Here is a 17431-nt window from a genome sequence, read left to right as displayed (position 1 = left end):
TCAATATATATCCCTCAATCAACATTAACAAACAAGTTGTCTGGTCATTATCAGATTGTTAACCATTTCATCATCATGAAAATAGGTGATGGTGGAATACAGATGTCAGTCTGTGGTGCTAACACAACCAAAGTAGTACCACAAGTAAAGGGTTAGCATTTCAGATTGATGATTTGAAAATGATTAGACTTACTTACTTACTTGAGTTTGATTATTGCACAAGAAGTGGAGTTGGTGACAGATTGATATTGTTGAAGAACTTATGATCCAGAGGTCCAGGCTTGTTTTCTGGGAACATGTTTTCAAATGAAATCCGATGGGATATAAATTCAATTCATAAAATCTGAAATTTAGTCTTCATAATGGTAAGCATGAAATTCTCACTGATTGTTCTAATAAGTCATCCTGTTCATTTAATCTCATTTTGGGAAGGAAACTGCCATCCTTACCTGGTCTGGCCTACATGTGACTCCAGACCCACAGCAATGTGGTTGACTCTTAACTGCTCCTGTCCACTGAAATGGCAAATAGGAGTCAGCAACAAATGCTGGCGCAGCAAGTGATGCTCACATCTCATGAAAGCATAAAACAAAAGCAAACATCTGCTAATTTAATGTGCAGACTTATTTGAAAACATTTTAATGAACATATGAGGTTATGAGAATGATGTGCAACTGTTATGTAACCATTTTTTGCTTGAGATGATGCAACATTGACCAGATGCTCACAAGGGGTGAGAACATCTGCAACACAGTCATGTTTCAAAATTGAGCATTTTCTTTAATATTATTTGAAAAAAAACAGATAAAATATAAATTATAAATAAATACAAGGTGACTTATATTCATGTAACATTTCCTAGTTTCAGTATTCAAGGCAGGCAAGGGTTACGATGGGCTTCAGTCATGATGTGTTCAGTTGGGACAGCATTTGTTCAGACTCATTTTGGAAGCAAACCCTAAAATATTGGCCACTTTGGCGATTGCCTAATAAAACATTTCCATTTGATTGGGTATTTTTCTTTCTGGAGCCTAAAGACTTCTGTCTTAATGTATTTTTCCAAACTTCATGTCAAACACATTGAGCAGATGTTGGAATTTGAGAAAGTGTCGATCCTATAATATGCACCAGTGAAAGCTTAAGTTGATTTAATTAAGTTCAAAAATGCGTCTTAAAGCAATCATTGGCATCAATATCCACTCACCAGATGCAACATCTTACTCAACAAAATAAAAGGAAAAAATTGGAAATTTAACATAAAATGTTGGCAGTCGAAAGCATCTAGGAAGAGAAAATATATTTTGGATATGTAACCCTTTATTTTGTCTTGATGAAGTGCACCACTTAGAAATATCAAAATCTGTTTTTTTTTATTGATGCTAACTGACTAGGTTTGCATTTTGAGTACACTATATTTTAGTTTTTGTTGCTAGCTTCAACTTGACATCTCAGTGCTGAATAACCTGATTGTCTTACCTTAACCACAACTAATGCCATCAACTGCAAATGCTGCAATATTAACAGTATTCACAGCCTCATTGTAGGCGACACTGGCAGCTACCACCTTTTCGATTGTATCATGCACAACTGGCAGAGAAACCTCATTCCTCAGACTTGCTGATGGAGGAGGTTTAGGACTGATTTGTAGCTTTAACTGTGTCACTGTAGTGTGTCCAATTTGGGGGAAGCAAAACCTATGAAATACATTTTAAAATAGGGCCATAATATTACTGAAGAGGTTTTGAGACATATATGTGGCCCTGTGCTTGACCCAGATTCCAAGTTTATGGGAATTTGTGTATGGTGTATCATGGTGCAATTTAGGTTCATCTAGGATACCTAGGGTGACAGGGTCGAAAGTCACTGTGGTTTAACTGGCAACAGATTCATTACTTAAGAGATCAGAGGAACCTTCGGAAGTGATGAACTGGAGAAGACCAACTTGCCCATGGAGCTTGTTGTCATGATGCTGTAAGGCATTAATGCTTAACAATAAACCATCACCCCCTTCTTTGTGCACCAGCTGCGGGCCGCAAGAGCTAGATCATCTCCCAGAAGAGACAAAATAAAGCCTTTAAAAGTTAATTCAGAGCAAAATCTGGAAAACTCCTCTCCGACCCTCTTTGGTCATCAGAAATAGTCCAGAAACCCACATTGATCATGATGTTATTACTCGTTTGTCTGTATGCCACAAAGGCAAGCAATGAATCTGCATTCCTCTCACAGACTGCAGCTTGTGTGCAAACCTGTTGTCAACCATCGTTTGGAAAGAGAACAACTTTCTGACATCTAATCTAGTGTGCCCTTGGATAATCTGTATGCACGATGCCTAGTCCTTTTTCACTGTTAATTAAACATTTTTTATTCACTTATGGGACATGCGTGTCACTGGCTGACCAGTGTTTGTGGCTTGTTGCCCTAAAAAAGTTGGTGGTGATTTGCCTTCTTGAGGTGCTGCAGTCAGTCATTTTGAACATGGCGTAGACCTTTCATTATTTTAAACAATTCAATCAAATCAGCCTAGAGTTTCTGCATTTCTAAAGTAAGTATAACTAGCTTTTTAATTCCATCTGTGTAATTTTAAGTATTTAAAGCTGGTTATCATTCTTGTAATTCTCCAAAGTCTCTATGATTGTCGTCTGTTGGCAGCATGGACACAAAAGGCTGATGGCCCTTGTCTGTGCTGTAATATAATTCTGACTTGAAGTGTCAGTACTAGATACAATATACTAAATGAAACCTGGCCAAAGCCTTTAAAAATAACAAAATGGTTTTCCCTTGCTTTATATTGAATTGTCCCTGAGATTTCAATCTAGTGCCATATTTGTTTTGGCTATTGCTTTCCAGCATTGGTTGTGATGTCCCACAATAAAGTCCACGGACTGAAATGACTGGTCTCCCACAACCACAACCACCCAGCCAGCGAAGAAACCCTTCCCTGTGGATTCCCATGGACTTCACTTTGGCTAGAACTCCTCGATGCCACACTGTGTCAATTGCTGCCTTTGTCTGCAATTCATTTAACTGGAATTGTAATTTTTAAAGGGAAGACATTGCTTTAAATAATCATTAAGCCTTAAATAGACTGCATTAAAAAAGGAATCATGGTAATGCTAATGTTAATCATTAAACTCTTCCCCTGTCAATTGGAAGGATGGTGAATTGTTCAGGGAACTGACTACAGATGATACAAATCATCATTGAGATATGTCCTTCAACATTAGATGTGGAGAATGTATTAGTCCCCAGTGGCTAGATTACAGCTGGGCTGGTGTGTATGCTGTCAATCTGCTGTGTGGTATTGTCCTGGCAGTTGTTCACTGAGAGATGTGCTATATTCATGGGTTGGTGTATTGGCAGCTTAGAGGCTCTTACACATTGACTGACCTCTCAGGCTTGCTTCAGGAAGAGTCCATTCCCAGTCTGCCGAAATACCTTTACAGAGGCTGGGAACCCACCTACAACATAGCAATGGTTAACGTCAGAAGAACAGTTGGGGTTTGGGACTTGGGTAGAAGTGAAATATGTTCAGTAGTGTTTCTTCTCTTAAGATTTTTAGAATACAGATGTGTAAAATATCTCCGAACTGAAACTTTACGCTGATTCTGTGATATCACTTGTTATAACACAACTTCCATTATTTTTGAAGTTAATAAGGGAAATTGAAGTAGCCTGAGGGTGGGGAAGCAGAGGGTAGAAGACTGAAAGTTTCACAGTCATTGATGAAAAACCCTCTGTTTGTAATAATGTGACTGCTCCACAGGCCAGGACCTTTAACACTTGCGATGACCATATTTAAAAGCCTCTTGTACACTTTGGCATTGGGTGTGCCTACTCCATTAAAACTATATGAAACTTTTGTTAATTCTGCCAATGCACTTTTCATAGAACTAACTCACAATCATTGTTTGGTGCCCAAACCGCAATTACTTATAGAAATGTTATGTTGTAGGACTAGACGCACAAGGTTACCAGGAGAGGGAAAAGAACACAAAACTCTTTTGTCACAGTAAATTGGGTTGCATATTATTTAAGTCCGTAAGATTGCAGTTTCAAGCCAATAAAAGCACTGCATCAGACATGGTACAACAGGAACACGCAGTGGGTTTTTTCAGGTGCAGTACTATAAATAATGTGGGCAGTGGTGTTTAAATTAACAAGAGCCAGGGGAGCAGCCAACATATTATTTTGGACTGTACATTTTTTTACACTTTCCTTGACTGCAATAACAGAATGCAATTTAGGGCGAACTTTTTTTTTTAAGAAGTACAATAATAAGGCAGGCCTATAGTAAGAATAAAAGCTACAGTAGATCCAAGCCACATTGGAGATTACTGGGTGTACACTCTCAATCTATGTGATGTGCTCTTCCTCCCCCATTAGCTGTTATTTCTGTTTCTTCCCTTTATTTCTGTCTCCTTTTTCTCCAAAACATTGCGTTATTTTTCACAAAGCAAAATGAACCTTTTGGCTTTTTTCATCTAGTAACCACTTTCGATGGCATCAATGACCTTCTCCCACCCCCCTCCCACCCCATTGTAAGATCAGAAGTTGGGGATATTTGTTGATTGTTCAGTACCATCCATGTGGGTTATCTGGTCTTGTCAGGTGACCATGGCAGCCATTTCATGTCAGAGATGTCCTTTTTAATACTTGTTTTTGGTCCATGAAAGTGTGATCCAATCCTCTGTCCCTGCTAATGTATTGTCCTGAGTACTATTTTGTACGAAAGATTATCAAATGCCTTCTGAAAGTCCAGGTGTACCTCATACACTTTCGCAGTGAAGCACAACCCTGCTGCCATCTCTTTGGAGAGAGGCAAAAACACATGGTAGATTAGGTAGTAAAGAAAAGTACAAGAATGACTCATTGATGTTTGCATGTGGTACATGTTGAATGGTTTGGATTGTTTATTTGTAGTGGCTTTTAGTTTTGCAGTGTGGCCTAGTGGGCACTAGTCACGAACTGAATGAAGGTGTGGGACTGTTGGTTAATGGAAAACTGAGGCTGCAGGTACTAGTTTCTCAGTCAGAATAGGAGTTTAGCCAGAAGAGGGCTATCCAAGTTGCCTCCTCCATGAGGAAGCCTGAAATCATTCTGAAGCCAGGCTGTCTGCTTCTGACTGACAAGACAGAATGTCAGCTCTCTTAGTGCAACATCAGTGACTTCCATTGTGCAACAGGGGATGGCTAACAGTGAGATATTGCAGCTAACTTCGACTCCACTTCCACTTGCAGCCTGGAAAGAGGACATATTAAAGTTCATGGTCACTATCACTTTCCCAGGCACTGGCAAACAGCCTACATTCTGCTCCAGGCAGTAACACAGTGCTGTACCCAGAGGCAGGCTGGGGGGTGGAGCAGGGTGTAACAGGGTGGGAAGATGTAAGGTGTGTCCCAATCTCCAGAGGAGGCAACAGTCTAGTGGTAATATCACCGGATTATTAATCCAGGGACCGAGCTAATGTTCTAGGGATCTGAGTTTAAATCTTGCCATAGCAGATGGTGGGATTTCAATTCAGTAAATCTCTGGAATGCTCATGGTGATCATTAAGATCATTTTCAATTGTTGGGGAAAAAGCCATCTGGTTCACTAATGCTCTTTAGGGACAGAAACTGCCATCCTTTCCTGGTCTGGGCTATATGTAACTCCAGACCCACAACAACATGGTTAACTTTTAACTGCCTTCTAGCCAATTAGGGATAGGCAATAAATGCTGGCCTATCCAGCAACACCCAAAACAAATGATTTTATTCATATGAGTAAATGACTCACAGCCTGCCTCCCACCCCCAGCAGCACAGTTAGGGCTCACTGCTTCCGGGCTCACAGCCCGAACTGGAGAGATACCAACCAGTCAGTGGTTCTTGAGGCTTAGCAATCTGCCTCCACAAGGAATTGGCAACGAATTGCACCCAGTGGTTGCTGGGAACTGCCACGTTCCTGGAAATGACCACATGAGTTTGAAACCAGTTGTTCAACTAGTAGACAACCCAACATTGTGGCCATTAAATTCTTCCCCAGGTATCAGTCGTAGAAGTGGCACGGTTCAGTGAAGCTTTCCTTAATGAAGCACAGCCTTCTGATACATGCTAATGTTCTGGCCGAATAATTATTCCTTGAATGCCCTGTGGGGTGTTTATGTCCTCCTGGCCTCTGCCATCTCCCTCTTCCAGCAGCTTGTCTGTGTATCTTCTGCTTATTCTGTCAACCACATTATATTGCAAGGAATGCCTACCAGTACATCCATGAGCAGCTGGTTTGTATAGAAACCTTCAAGTCAGGACCAAGTCCATTAGCATCTGCCACAGCACCCCCTTTATGTTTTAGCAACGTTTAAAGAACGCTAAAAAGCACCAGAAACTTGGACAATATGATCTGCCATGGTGTGATTTGAACCAGGGTCCCCAGAACATTCCCTGCTCTCTGGATTAACAGTCTAGCAATAATACCACTAGGCCATCATCTCCCCCTTCATTAGAGAGAGGTGTCTGGTGGTGGTTTAACCTGATGGTCACCACACCTCAGACAAGGGGAGTGGTTGAGCAGGAAGTCCTTCATAATAATGTCAGTTGGTGTGGGAATTGAACCCATGCTGTTCGCATTTCTCTGCATCACTATCAACCATTCAGCCAACTGAGCTGATCCCCTTTATGCACAGAACTGTCCGGGTAACCACCACGATTTGCTTAACCTCTGGGCACTTTCCCAGCTATAAATAACAATGATAAATTGACCAAACACTAAATTACCAACAGATCCTTCTTATGGGTAGGTGTTACAATTGACTGCACAGTAAGGAATCAAAGTCTACAGGTGGAATTTTAGTGCAGTTGCAGTTTAGAGCATGCAATTTGAGTGCTAACCTTCAAAGTTAATTGAATGATGAGTGAAACTGGAGAAGCATTTAATAAAGTGGAATCACAAAATAATTCCGTTAGTCCCACACTACTACACTTTCCCCATTGCTAGGTAATTTTTCTCCTTCAAGTGTTCATCCATTTCCCCTTAAATACTTTTTAATGTTTTTGCACCACCCTTTCAACTTATTGTATTTTTTCCTGTCATGCAGTCTATGAATTCTCCCAATGATCTTAAATCGGTCCTTAGGTTACTAACCCATCAGATACTGGAAACAGTTTCTCCTTACTAACTCTGTCAAAATCATTTATAATTTTGACCAACTCTATTAAATCTCCTCAACTTGTTCCACTTTGAAGAAAGCAATGCCAGATTCTCTTGACTCAGCATAAAACAACACTGTGCAGAAAGTATTGAGTGTGAAGATGATGGATGGAGTGCCAGTCGAGCAGGCTGCTTTGTCCTGGATAGTACTGAACTTCTCCTGAGTGTTGTTGGCGCTGTATGTATTTAGGCAACTGGAAACAATTCCAACACGCTCCTGGTTTGTGCCACGTAGATGGCAGAGAAGGCTGTACGTGTCAGGAGATGAGTTACTTGCTGCAGGATTCCTAGCCCTGGATCTGCTCTTACCATCACAGTATTTGTATGTCATGCCCGCTTCAGCTCTGATCAACCGTAACCTTAATAATGTTGATATTAGGGGACTCATCAATGATAATGCTGTGTAATGTTAAGAGAGGGACTTGTTTCACCAGGCCGTGGGAGGTTGAAAGGTGACCTTCTAGAAGTTTATAAAATCATGAAGGGTATAGATAGAGTTAATGGTGGTTCCCAAGGATGGGAGATTTTAAGATTAGGGGTTACATTTTTAAGGTGAGAGGACAGAGATTTTATAAAAGACATCAGGGGCAAATTTTTTAACACAGCATGGTTCGAGTGTGGAATGAACCTTTGGAGGAAGTGGTGCATGTAGGTACAATTACAACATTTACAAGACATTTGGATAAGTACGTGAATAGGAAAGGTTTGGAGGGATATCAGCCAGGAGCAGGCAGGGGGAGTGTGTGTGTGTGTGTGTGGAGCAGGGGGAGTGTGTATGTGTGTGTGTGTGTGTGTGTGGAGCAGGGGGAGTGTGTGTGTGTGTGTGGAGCAGGGGGAGTGTGTGTGTGTCTCGAGCAGGGGGAGTGTGTGTGTGTGTCTGTGTGTGTGTGTGTAGTTTAGTTTGCGATTATGATCGATATGGACTGGTTGGACCAAAAGGTCTGTTTCCATGCTGTATGATGATATGAGATGATTAGATTCTCTCATTACAGATGATCATTGCCTGGGTCTTGTCTGGCTTAAATGATATTTGCTGATGGTCAGTACTTAGTTATAGCAATACCCAAGCTGAGGCTTAATCAGTGTTGTTAAAAAGGTTTTACAGAATTTCCTTGTCTTTGTTCTCTCTGCATCTTTAATAGGGATCTCATGCTTTTTAATAGATCATCAATTTGTCATGCTATCAAAGATTTGTGTTGATTCCCTTCAGGATTTTCTGTTCCTGAACACTTTTAGATTGCACTGTATATACTGTACATGATATCTTTTTTATCTTCTAGATTATACTGTTTCAGTCCCACTGCCTTTCTTCATTGTTACGATGTATTCCCGGTATCACCTGGTATCATCTGGAATTCCTATATTTTGTGAAATTCTCACTTGGGATGTCTCCTTAGATAGCAAGTAATAAAAGGAAAGATTCATTACAAAAACAGCACACAGTCAAAATATATGCTGCAGTTCTAGAGAACATTCATTGCAGTTTACTCTCCTCTCCTACATCATTGTCATTTTATTCTCCACTGGGATCCCTTCAAAGTGCACACTAAAGAAGAGCCAGTCACGTGAATGAAGTACAGGCTGATTGACAAATGATGCATGAAGCTAGTAGCTTTACCCAATACCTATGCATAGGAACTGAGCTCCAGAATGTGAACCAACAAATGATGGAGATGATCAGGGAGAATAGAATGATCAAAGAAAGTGTACAAATAACTGAAAGCAAGAGCAAATGATGAGGAAAAAAGTAGCAGCGGAAAGAAGTCATAAAGAAATTAATCTCAAAATCACCAGCAGCAAGGGAAGAGGTTATTCAAACAAACATAGAGAAAAAAGAATATATTTGATAATGCCTTGATGTGTATCTTTGTATCTTTTCTCTGCCACCTTATATGGAATGCTTAAATATCAGATTAAAGTGTAAATTTTGTTGTTTACTTACTTGTTCTTTAGTTCCTCTTGCTTTTTGGAACTGAACTTTTCTGTCAACTTATGACTCAGAATACTTCATGTTTTTGTTGTTTAGTAGACTATCAGCAAGTGTACTATCTATTTTAAAAATAATGATCTCCTCAGATTTTAATCCTTCGTTGTTCACAAATTCAATAAATATATATTTAAATTGTGCCTCTGTGTGTTTGTCTGTGTGTGTAAGAGACTGATTCTGATATCATATTGATAGAGTTTAAATTTGATATAATTGCAAATAGACATGGAACATTTTTCAAGCATATTAGTCATATTCCATTTCTTGATATTTCATAATTTTACTGTCAAAGATACTTACTGGTCTCTTTAGTTCTATTTTCCATTTAATACTCCATCTCCTCTTTTACGTACTTAACATTAATCTCTGGGCTTCTCAAAATTCCATTTGTGTCACGATGCCTGGTGTTTTCACCAGGATGTGACTATCTTATGAAGATTAGTAAATTGCTCTCCTGGAAGACGGTTCCAAGCCATGGACTTTAGTATCAACTAAAGCATTTGGTTAATTTTAAAGTTTTTTTTGATAGCTATGGGATATGACCACCTTACTGACTGTATTGCCAGAATTGCCACAATCAAGACTTGATTCCCTGCAACCAATGTTTAGAAATGCTATTGCCCACATCAGAATAGCAACATGATTAGATATTCCTGGACTATCGATCTGCTTGTGTATTGAACTGAATCACTGGGCTAGGACAGGTTTTGTGAGATTTAATAAGATGCACAATTTGACTAGGAGCTCAGATTCAGTGTACCAGCTCACTAATAACTCATGAATCAGGAAGGATATAGACATTTCCGAAGCAAATCAAAGTACTGGTTTTTTTAATATTCTTTCACAAATGTGACAAGCTTTCCATTTTTTTTTTTAACCTGCTTACGAAAATTCACGTCTTGTTTCAGGTGCAATGGAGCAATCCAATGTGGGCTCTTAGGAGAACGCAAGAGACATTCACGAGAAGATTCTTCGACAAGCGACACAGGTTTTGACTCTGGGGCTACAGTGGATGACAATGACATGGCCACACCGGTACTGTCACCACAACTATCAGCATCTGCAGCTGTGGACTTACAGACGAATGACCCAGTTCCGATGAATCCAGAATCTGTTGCAAATGCAGAGGACAGCCAGTCAGAAAGCAATTGCAGTGCCCACAGCAAGAATAGTGTCAAGAAACGTAAGTATACCCCATGTAAACTGCACGCAGTTTAAAAATTACACAGGTTTTTGGTGGTTTGTGGAATGAACAAAAAGAAAACTGAATTGTAAGATCAGGGTGAGTTAATATGTTGCATGTGGATCAGTGAAAAAGGCTGGCTGACTGACTTGCCGAGTTTCTTGCCTTTAAAGGGAAGTGAGAAAGACAATTACACTTGGCACTATCATCGCTCAAACCCCAATCATCAAATTTCTTGGTGTTACCAATGACCAGAAACTGACCTGGACTAACCATATAAATACTGTGGTTTAGAAAAACAAATCATAAGACCGTTAGACTCACAGCCCTCTGTAAGAAGACATTCCTCCTCATCTCCCTCTTAAATTTGCACCACTTTGTTCTGATGAATGCCCTCTGGTCCTAGACTGTCCCATGAGGGAAGCATCCTCTCAGATTTACCCCATGAAGTCTAATCTTATATGTTTCAATGAGATCACCTCTCATTCTCTTAAACTCCAGTGAGTAGAGTCAATGTCTAGGAATTCTGCAATGTGTAATTCACCACCTTACTCCCAAAGCCTGCCTACCATTTACAAGGCACAAGTCGGCAGTGCAGTGAAATTCATCCTATTTGCCTACATGAGTGCAGCTCCAACAGCACTCAAGAGGAATGATACCATTCAGGAAAAGTCAGCCCACTTGATTGGCATCTCATCCACCATCTTTAACATTCTCTCCCTCCACCACAGAGTGAGAGTAGTGTGCACCAGCTCCAAGATGCATAGCAGTCACAGACCAAGACTTCTCTGACAGCACAACACCTTCCAAATCCACAACCTTTACCATCCAGAAGGACAGGGACAACAGATACCTGTGAACCCCACCACCTGTAACATCCCCTCCAAATCACTCACTATCCTGACATGGAAATGTATCCCTATTCCTTCAGTGATGCTGGGTGAAACTCCTGAAATTCCTTCCTGAAGGGCATTGTGGGTCTACCTGCAGTAAATGGACTGCAGCAGTTCAAGAAGTGACCTCACCACCCCCTTCATGGGGCAGTTTGGGATGGGTAATGAAGCGCTCCTCATATCCATGAATCATTTTTAAAAAGGATGTTAGTTACTGGGTCTGATTTTAAAATTGGGACGTTTATTCTCAATTTATGCAAGTGAAAGAAGACAAATTATATATTTTGTACCCCTACCTTTTTAAATATATATTTCATTACAACTATTGGGATGCCTACATGACATTCAAAAGACCAAGCATGTCATTCAGCTCGAACGTTGAGTGAATGATTTATCTCAATCTTCTCCCGTTGTCGCCAGCATCACAGATGTTAATCTTCACCTGATTTGATTCACTCCATGTGACAGTGAGAAATGGCTAAAGTTACTGGATAGTACAAAGGCTAATGGGACCTGACAATATTCCAGCAATTGTACTGAAGACGTATCGAAGAACTATCCATGCCCTAAGCCAAACTGTTCCAGAACAGATATAATACTGACATCCACCCATTAATGTGGAATTCCTGTCCACAAAAAGCAGGATAGATCTATACTGTTCTATTACTGCTCCATCAGTCGTCTCTGATCATCAGAAAGTGTTTTGTATCCTGCTTCAGCCAGAGGTTCTGAGTGAATGATCCACATCAACCTCCTCCTGAGCTCCACAGTATCTCAGATGTCGGTTTTTGGCCAATTTGATTCATTCCACATGATATCAAGTAATGGCTGAAGGACTGGTTGCCATAAAGGCCATGAGCCCTCACAATATTCTGGCAATAGTATTGAAGATGTGCTCCAGAGTGAGCCAAGTCCCTAGCCAGGTTGTTCTGGTACAACTACAATGCTGTCATTCACCAAACAATGTAGCCCTGTACCTCCTGTGCGTAAAAAGCAGGACAGATTGAACCAGCCCTATCAGTCTACTTTGTTCATCAGCAAAATAATGGAAGAGGGCATCAATAGTGCTATCAAGCCACATTGCTTAGCAATAACCTGCTAACTGATGCTCAGGGCAACTCTGGCCCAGTAGGTGCCTGACCTCATTACAGCCTTGGCTCCAACATGAGCAAAAATGATGAATTCCAGACATGAGGTCATAGTGACTGCCCTTGATGTCAACACAACTTTGAACTGAATGTGGTATCAAGGACCCCTGTTAAAACTGGAGAGAATGGGAATCCGGGGCAAAAATATCTGCTAGCTGGAGTCATAGCTGATGATTGTGGTTATTGGAGTCAGTCATCTCAGCTCCAGGACTTCTCTGTAGTAGTTCGTCAGGGTAGTGTCCCAGGCCTAAGCTGCTTCATCAGTTAGTACACCAATCCCCGTGTATATGTATACTGTATGTATAAAATACACAAACACTCACACACACACATTCTGTCTAAATAACTCTTTATTAAAACACACGTCCATATTTTAGGTATTTAATATATAATTTGCTGATTATATAACAACCAAAGTAATCTTTATTTATGGTTTTTTGTAATGTTATACTGCATGTTATGTCCTCTGTTGTATTGCAATATAATGAATTGTATAATATCATAAATTTCTATTTTCTCCTAGACCAACCTTTAGAACGCACTCCTTTGAGGAGCAGATCCTTTAAAAAGCTGCATCATGCTTTCAGCTATCTCCGTAAAGCCAATGTTCCAAATCCAGTTAACAGTGATCCTGGAGAGGATATGCAGACTGCTGCACTTCCTGAAGAAGGTAAAAAAGTCTTTTGACTTGATTCCTACATGCCAGTGATAGCGTGCAGAAAGGCAGAGGTGCATGTTAAGTCGTCTTGCAAAACAACTTAAAATTAATAGATAAGGATGAGCTGTAAGGCACAAATGGAAACTAAGCAGTAAAATGAAAACAAAAACTTGTATTTCAAGAAGTATTAAAAAGTTACAAAATACTTACAGCGCAGAGACAAGCCTGTAGACATAACAGCTAGATGCCAGTGTTTATAACCTACACGGACTTGTCCCTTCTTCATCAACTACAACAACATATCTTCCTCCACCTTTCTTGCTCACGAACCCCTCCAGCTTCCCCTTAAGTGCATCTTTCTATTTCTCTCTGTTAGTCTTCATGGTAATGAGTTCTACAATCTAACCATTCTGAGTAAAAACATTTCTTCTGAATGTTGTGTTATGTCTCACAGTCCGTATATCTTTAAGAGACATGCTTGTCATTATCAACGCTGTATCATAGTAAGTGACCTGAGAGTATAAAGGTCTCAGATCCCTTTTAATTCAGGGTATTTGGAGCATGATGCTCTGCTGACAGCACACTGCTATCTTTAACCCAATACCTTAAAGCTGGCCCAGACACTAAGGGCTGAATTTTCCCCTTTTTTTTAACCAAAGAGTTCTTTCAGTGAGATTCATGAGTTGCGGTCTGTCATGGCTGGTGTCACACATTATTTTTCTCCTGCAATCTTACAGTTGCCTTCTAGTTAATTAGGCATGCAGCCTGTTTGGCACCTGTCTAGTGAGATTGTAGAGCGGGGAAGTTGAATATTCGGGCTCTTTGCCATGTTCAAATCTCTAGCCCATATTTAAACCCAGCTGTGTGCAACCACAGACACCTCCCCCCAATCTCCCCCCACCCCACACCACCTGCCTCCCCTCCGCCCCTCCTTCATGCCCTCTTCTGTGTTGTCCCTCCCCAAATGACCTTTCAGCCTCATCCCATTTCCATTCAACCCCTTTAGATATTTGGGAACATCCCCAATGCGTCGCCTGGCCCAAGGTTTGTAAACTACAAAGTCCTTGCTTCCCATGCATCATCTCATGCAAGGGCCAGATTCATAGTGACTTGTCAAACACGACCAACCCCTCCCTTCCCCTCCGTTGCCCCACACCCTGCACTCCCTGTCACCTCCTATGTTGTACCTTAAGGCTCAAACCTCCATCTTCAATTGCCCCTATTCCCTGCAGTCATTTCCTCGGTGGCTCAGTCCATTTAACCCCATGCCTGGACGTGAGGTTCGTACTTTCCCAAGGACTCCACCTAAAGCTTCCTGACGAGCCCCAACCATGAATACCCTAGCTCCCAGGACTGACGTGACCCGACATCAGACTGACTTGGCAGAGCAGCCCCAAAGGAAAACATCCCAGCTCCCAGACCAATGTCTCCAAATCATCCCAACTGACCAATCTGTGATCCCCAAACTGCTTATACTTGACCGTGGCTGATCTTCAGGACTGCAAGAAGGCTCATCGAAATGGGTGCCCGAATGACTGACTGACTGTGGCTAACCCTGTGGACTGGAATCGGATGAACCGTTAACTGACTGCAGTGACATCCCCTGATTGACTGTAGGCCCCTTGACCTGGCTAAGGATTGCTCCCCTTCGACTTTCTCGCACAGTCATTTGGTTGAATCCCATGCATCGTGCGTGCTACATAAGCCACTGGCACATGCTGTAGATGTGTGTTTGATGTAGTATGGAGCCATGCAGTAACATGTCTTTCTCCTTGACTGTTAGTGGTTCAATCAGTGACAAGCTGCTTGTCGCTTCCTCTGTGCTTAAAAGCAATACAAGCAGCCTTCAAATGAGCATAAAGTGAGTGAGCACTAAGAAATGAAGCTGAGAGCTTTAAATTGTAGATACATGAGATGTGTGTGTGTGTGCATGCATGTGTGGGTGTGTGTCCCTGCACATAAAGTGACCTGGCATTAACATGCAAGTCATTGGTGACTCCGAACTCCTGAAGGACTGATGTGGACTTGGAATTGGGCTAAAAGGAGCTATGATTATGTGGTGAGGCTGATGGTTTGTCAGTGTCGGCTCACATTGATGCAGGTGGAGGTGGATGGTGACCAGGGAGATTGTAATGAAGGCTGAGCTGATTGAAGATCAACTCTGTTGGAAAACCCTCTGTTGGGAATTGGCTCCCTCTGATCTCTGAGGGATAGAGAGGAGAATTAGGAACTGTATAAAAATAGATGAGCTGCTAAAGAAATGCATAATGTATGGAAATAGGGTAGTCTACCACTCATTAACAAGATTCCGAACCATTTAAAACTTGAGGGAAAAATTGTAAATGTTTTCTTAATCGCTTTCACTTTTGCCAAGTTTTCCCAACAACCTCACCGTGAGAATTTGTGGGAGTGGAAATTCTTGTCATGCGTGACTGTGAATCTAATGTTTATATAAAGCAATGAGCTCGAATAAATGTTCGGTTGGATTCTTCAATACCACATTTCCTGTGTCTAGCTTCTTATGTTATCAAAGATAATTCGAGCATTGCCACATCAGGTAAAGATGGCAAACCATGTGAATTCCCAGTTTGATATATCAGTGACTCCTTTATGTTTTATAGCCTGTTATACTACACTGTAACCAAAGCTCAATTACCTTCAGTTGGTCCATCACTGGTCTTCCCTCCGTTACTGAGGCAGAATGGAGATGTTTATTGGACAGTGTCCACTGCCATTCAGCTACTGAGGTAATGAAGAGATCTGTGCCTGCATGCAGTAGGATCCAGACTTGGGTCAATATGTAGCAGATAGCATTGTGTCACTCCAGTGTTAACAGGTGTCCATCTCCAACTGGGGAGAATTTAACCACTTCCACTTGACAGTCAATGACATTTGCTGATATACCCACTGTAAACGTTCTGGGATCCATCATTGACGAGAAAGCTAAGTGGACCAGTCTGACACAAACTGTGACTACAAGATTTGCTCAGAAGTTGGGAACTCTGAGTTGAAAAACACCTGTCCTGACTCCCCCAAAGCCTGTCCACCATCTACAAGGCACAAGTCAGGAGTGTGATGGAATATTGTCCATGTGGCTAGAAGAGCACAGCTTGGTGTGACATACTCCCAAGACAAAGCAGCATGCTTATTTTACACCCTATCAACCAAATTAAGTGTTCACTCCATTCCCACTGGATATTGGCTGAAGTGTGTACCATTCACATGATACACTGCAACAACTCATCACAGCTCCTTCAATAGCCACTTTCAAAGTTTTAACTTTAACTCCTAGAAGAACAAGGGCAGCAGATCTGTGGGGAACCCACTATCTGCAAATTGGCCTTCAAGTCACACACTTACTTGCTTCTTGAAAAAATATTGCCATTCTTTTCATCATGTTTGCATTGAAATCCTGAAACTTCCAACCTAACTACATTTTGGTGTACCTACTTTGCATGGATTGATATTGTTCAAGAAGACAGCTCACCATTATCTTCTTCAGAGCAAACAGGAATTGGTAATACATGCTGACCTAGTCAGTGATTCCCATTTCTCAGGAGCAAACAAAATAAACCATATATAGTTTGGATCTCACCCGCAATTGGGAAATTCTCTTTTTTTTATTCACCTTTTACAACACTCATCAATATTTCATATTCTTGAAAACTTCTATCTGTTCTTCTCTAAAGAAAAGTGTCTTAATTTGTTCTGTCTTCCCTATCAATGCACCCTTTTCACTACAGTATGATTCTATAATTGTTCCTGCACCTTCTCCAAATCTTTATTTAGCTATTTAAACATAGAGACCAGTGCTGTTGACAGTACTCCAACTGTTGTAGAATCAGCTTTTTAATAACTTTTCTGTTTTCAATTCTATTCTTTAGTATTCAACCCTCATGCTTTTTAAATGGTCTTGATATACCTCACTCCTTTTAACCATTTCTGTGTTCCTATCCACTGTGTGTTTCTCCACCACATTTAGACCCTTATTTTCCAAGCAATGTGTATGCATTCTTCCCACCTCTCACTTGTTTGGTTTGAAGGTCATTTGCCATCTTGCAAGTAACTCCCATCCCCAAACACCACCAACCCACCCCCCCCCCCACCCCAACCCCCTCCCCCCAACACCCCACCTCTTCTTTGGTACCTTTCACAAATTTAGAAATCTTGACTCATGTAAACATTGAGCAACTGTGCTTGTTTCACTGTTGTGGAACACAACTGACCTACGTTCATAACCTCATGCTGTCACAGACCACATTACAACTAATTAGATACTTGAGAGGTCTAGACACTATCACATAAAACATTTGAGAGCCTCTTTGCCCATAGTCAGCTTCCATAAACAGTGATGAGTTTCAGTGATAACAAGGTGTAG

At 41.0% G+C, this 17431-nt stretch overlaps 1 protein-coding gene across 1 annotated transcript in view; it reads left to right on the top strand.

Annotated features, from left to right (window-relative positions):
* lnx1 (ligand of numb-protein X 1) overlaps window positions 1–17431 on the top strand; it is a 124614-nt gene that overhangs the window by 42981 nt on the left and 64202 nt on the right. Inside the window, exons 3-5 of the mRNA XM_048599435.1 lie at window positions 10080–10354; window positions 12919–13065; window positions 13430–13437. Coding sequence (XP_048455392.1) covers window positions 10080–10354; window positions 12919–13065; window positions 13430–13437 — 430 coding nt within the window. The remainder of the gene's footprint in view (window positions 1–10079; window positions 10355–12918; window positions 13066–13429; window positions 13438–17431) is intronic.

Source organism: Rhincodon typus, chromosome 1, assembly GCF_021869965.1.
Source record: "Rhincodon typus isolate 14 chromosome 1, sRhiTyp1.1, whole genome shotgun sequence".
Taxonomy (NCBI): Eukaryota; Metazoa; Chordata; class Chondrichthyes; order Orectolobiformes; family Rhincodontidae; genus Rhincodon; species Rhincodon typus.
Note: the sequence above shows the minus strand (reverse complement) of the source record. Positions and strands in the feature narration are given on the sequence as shown.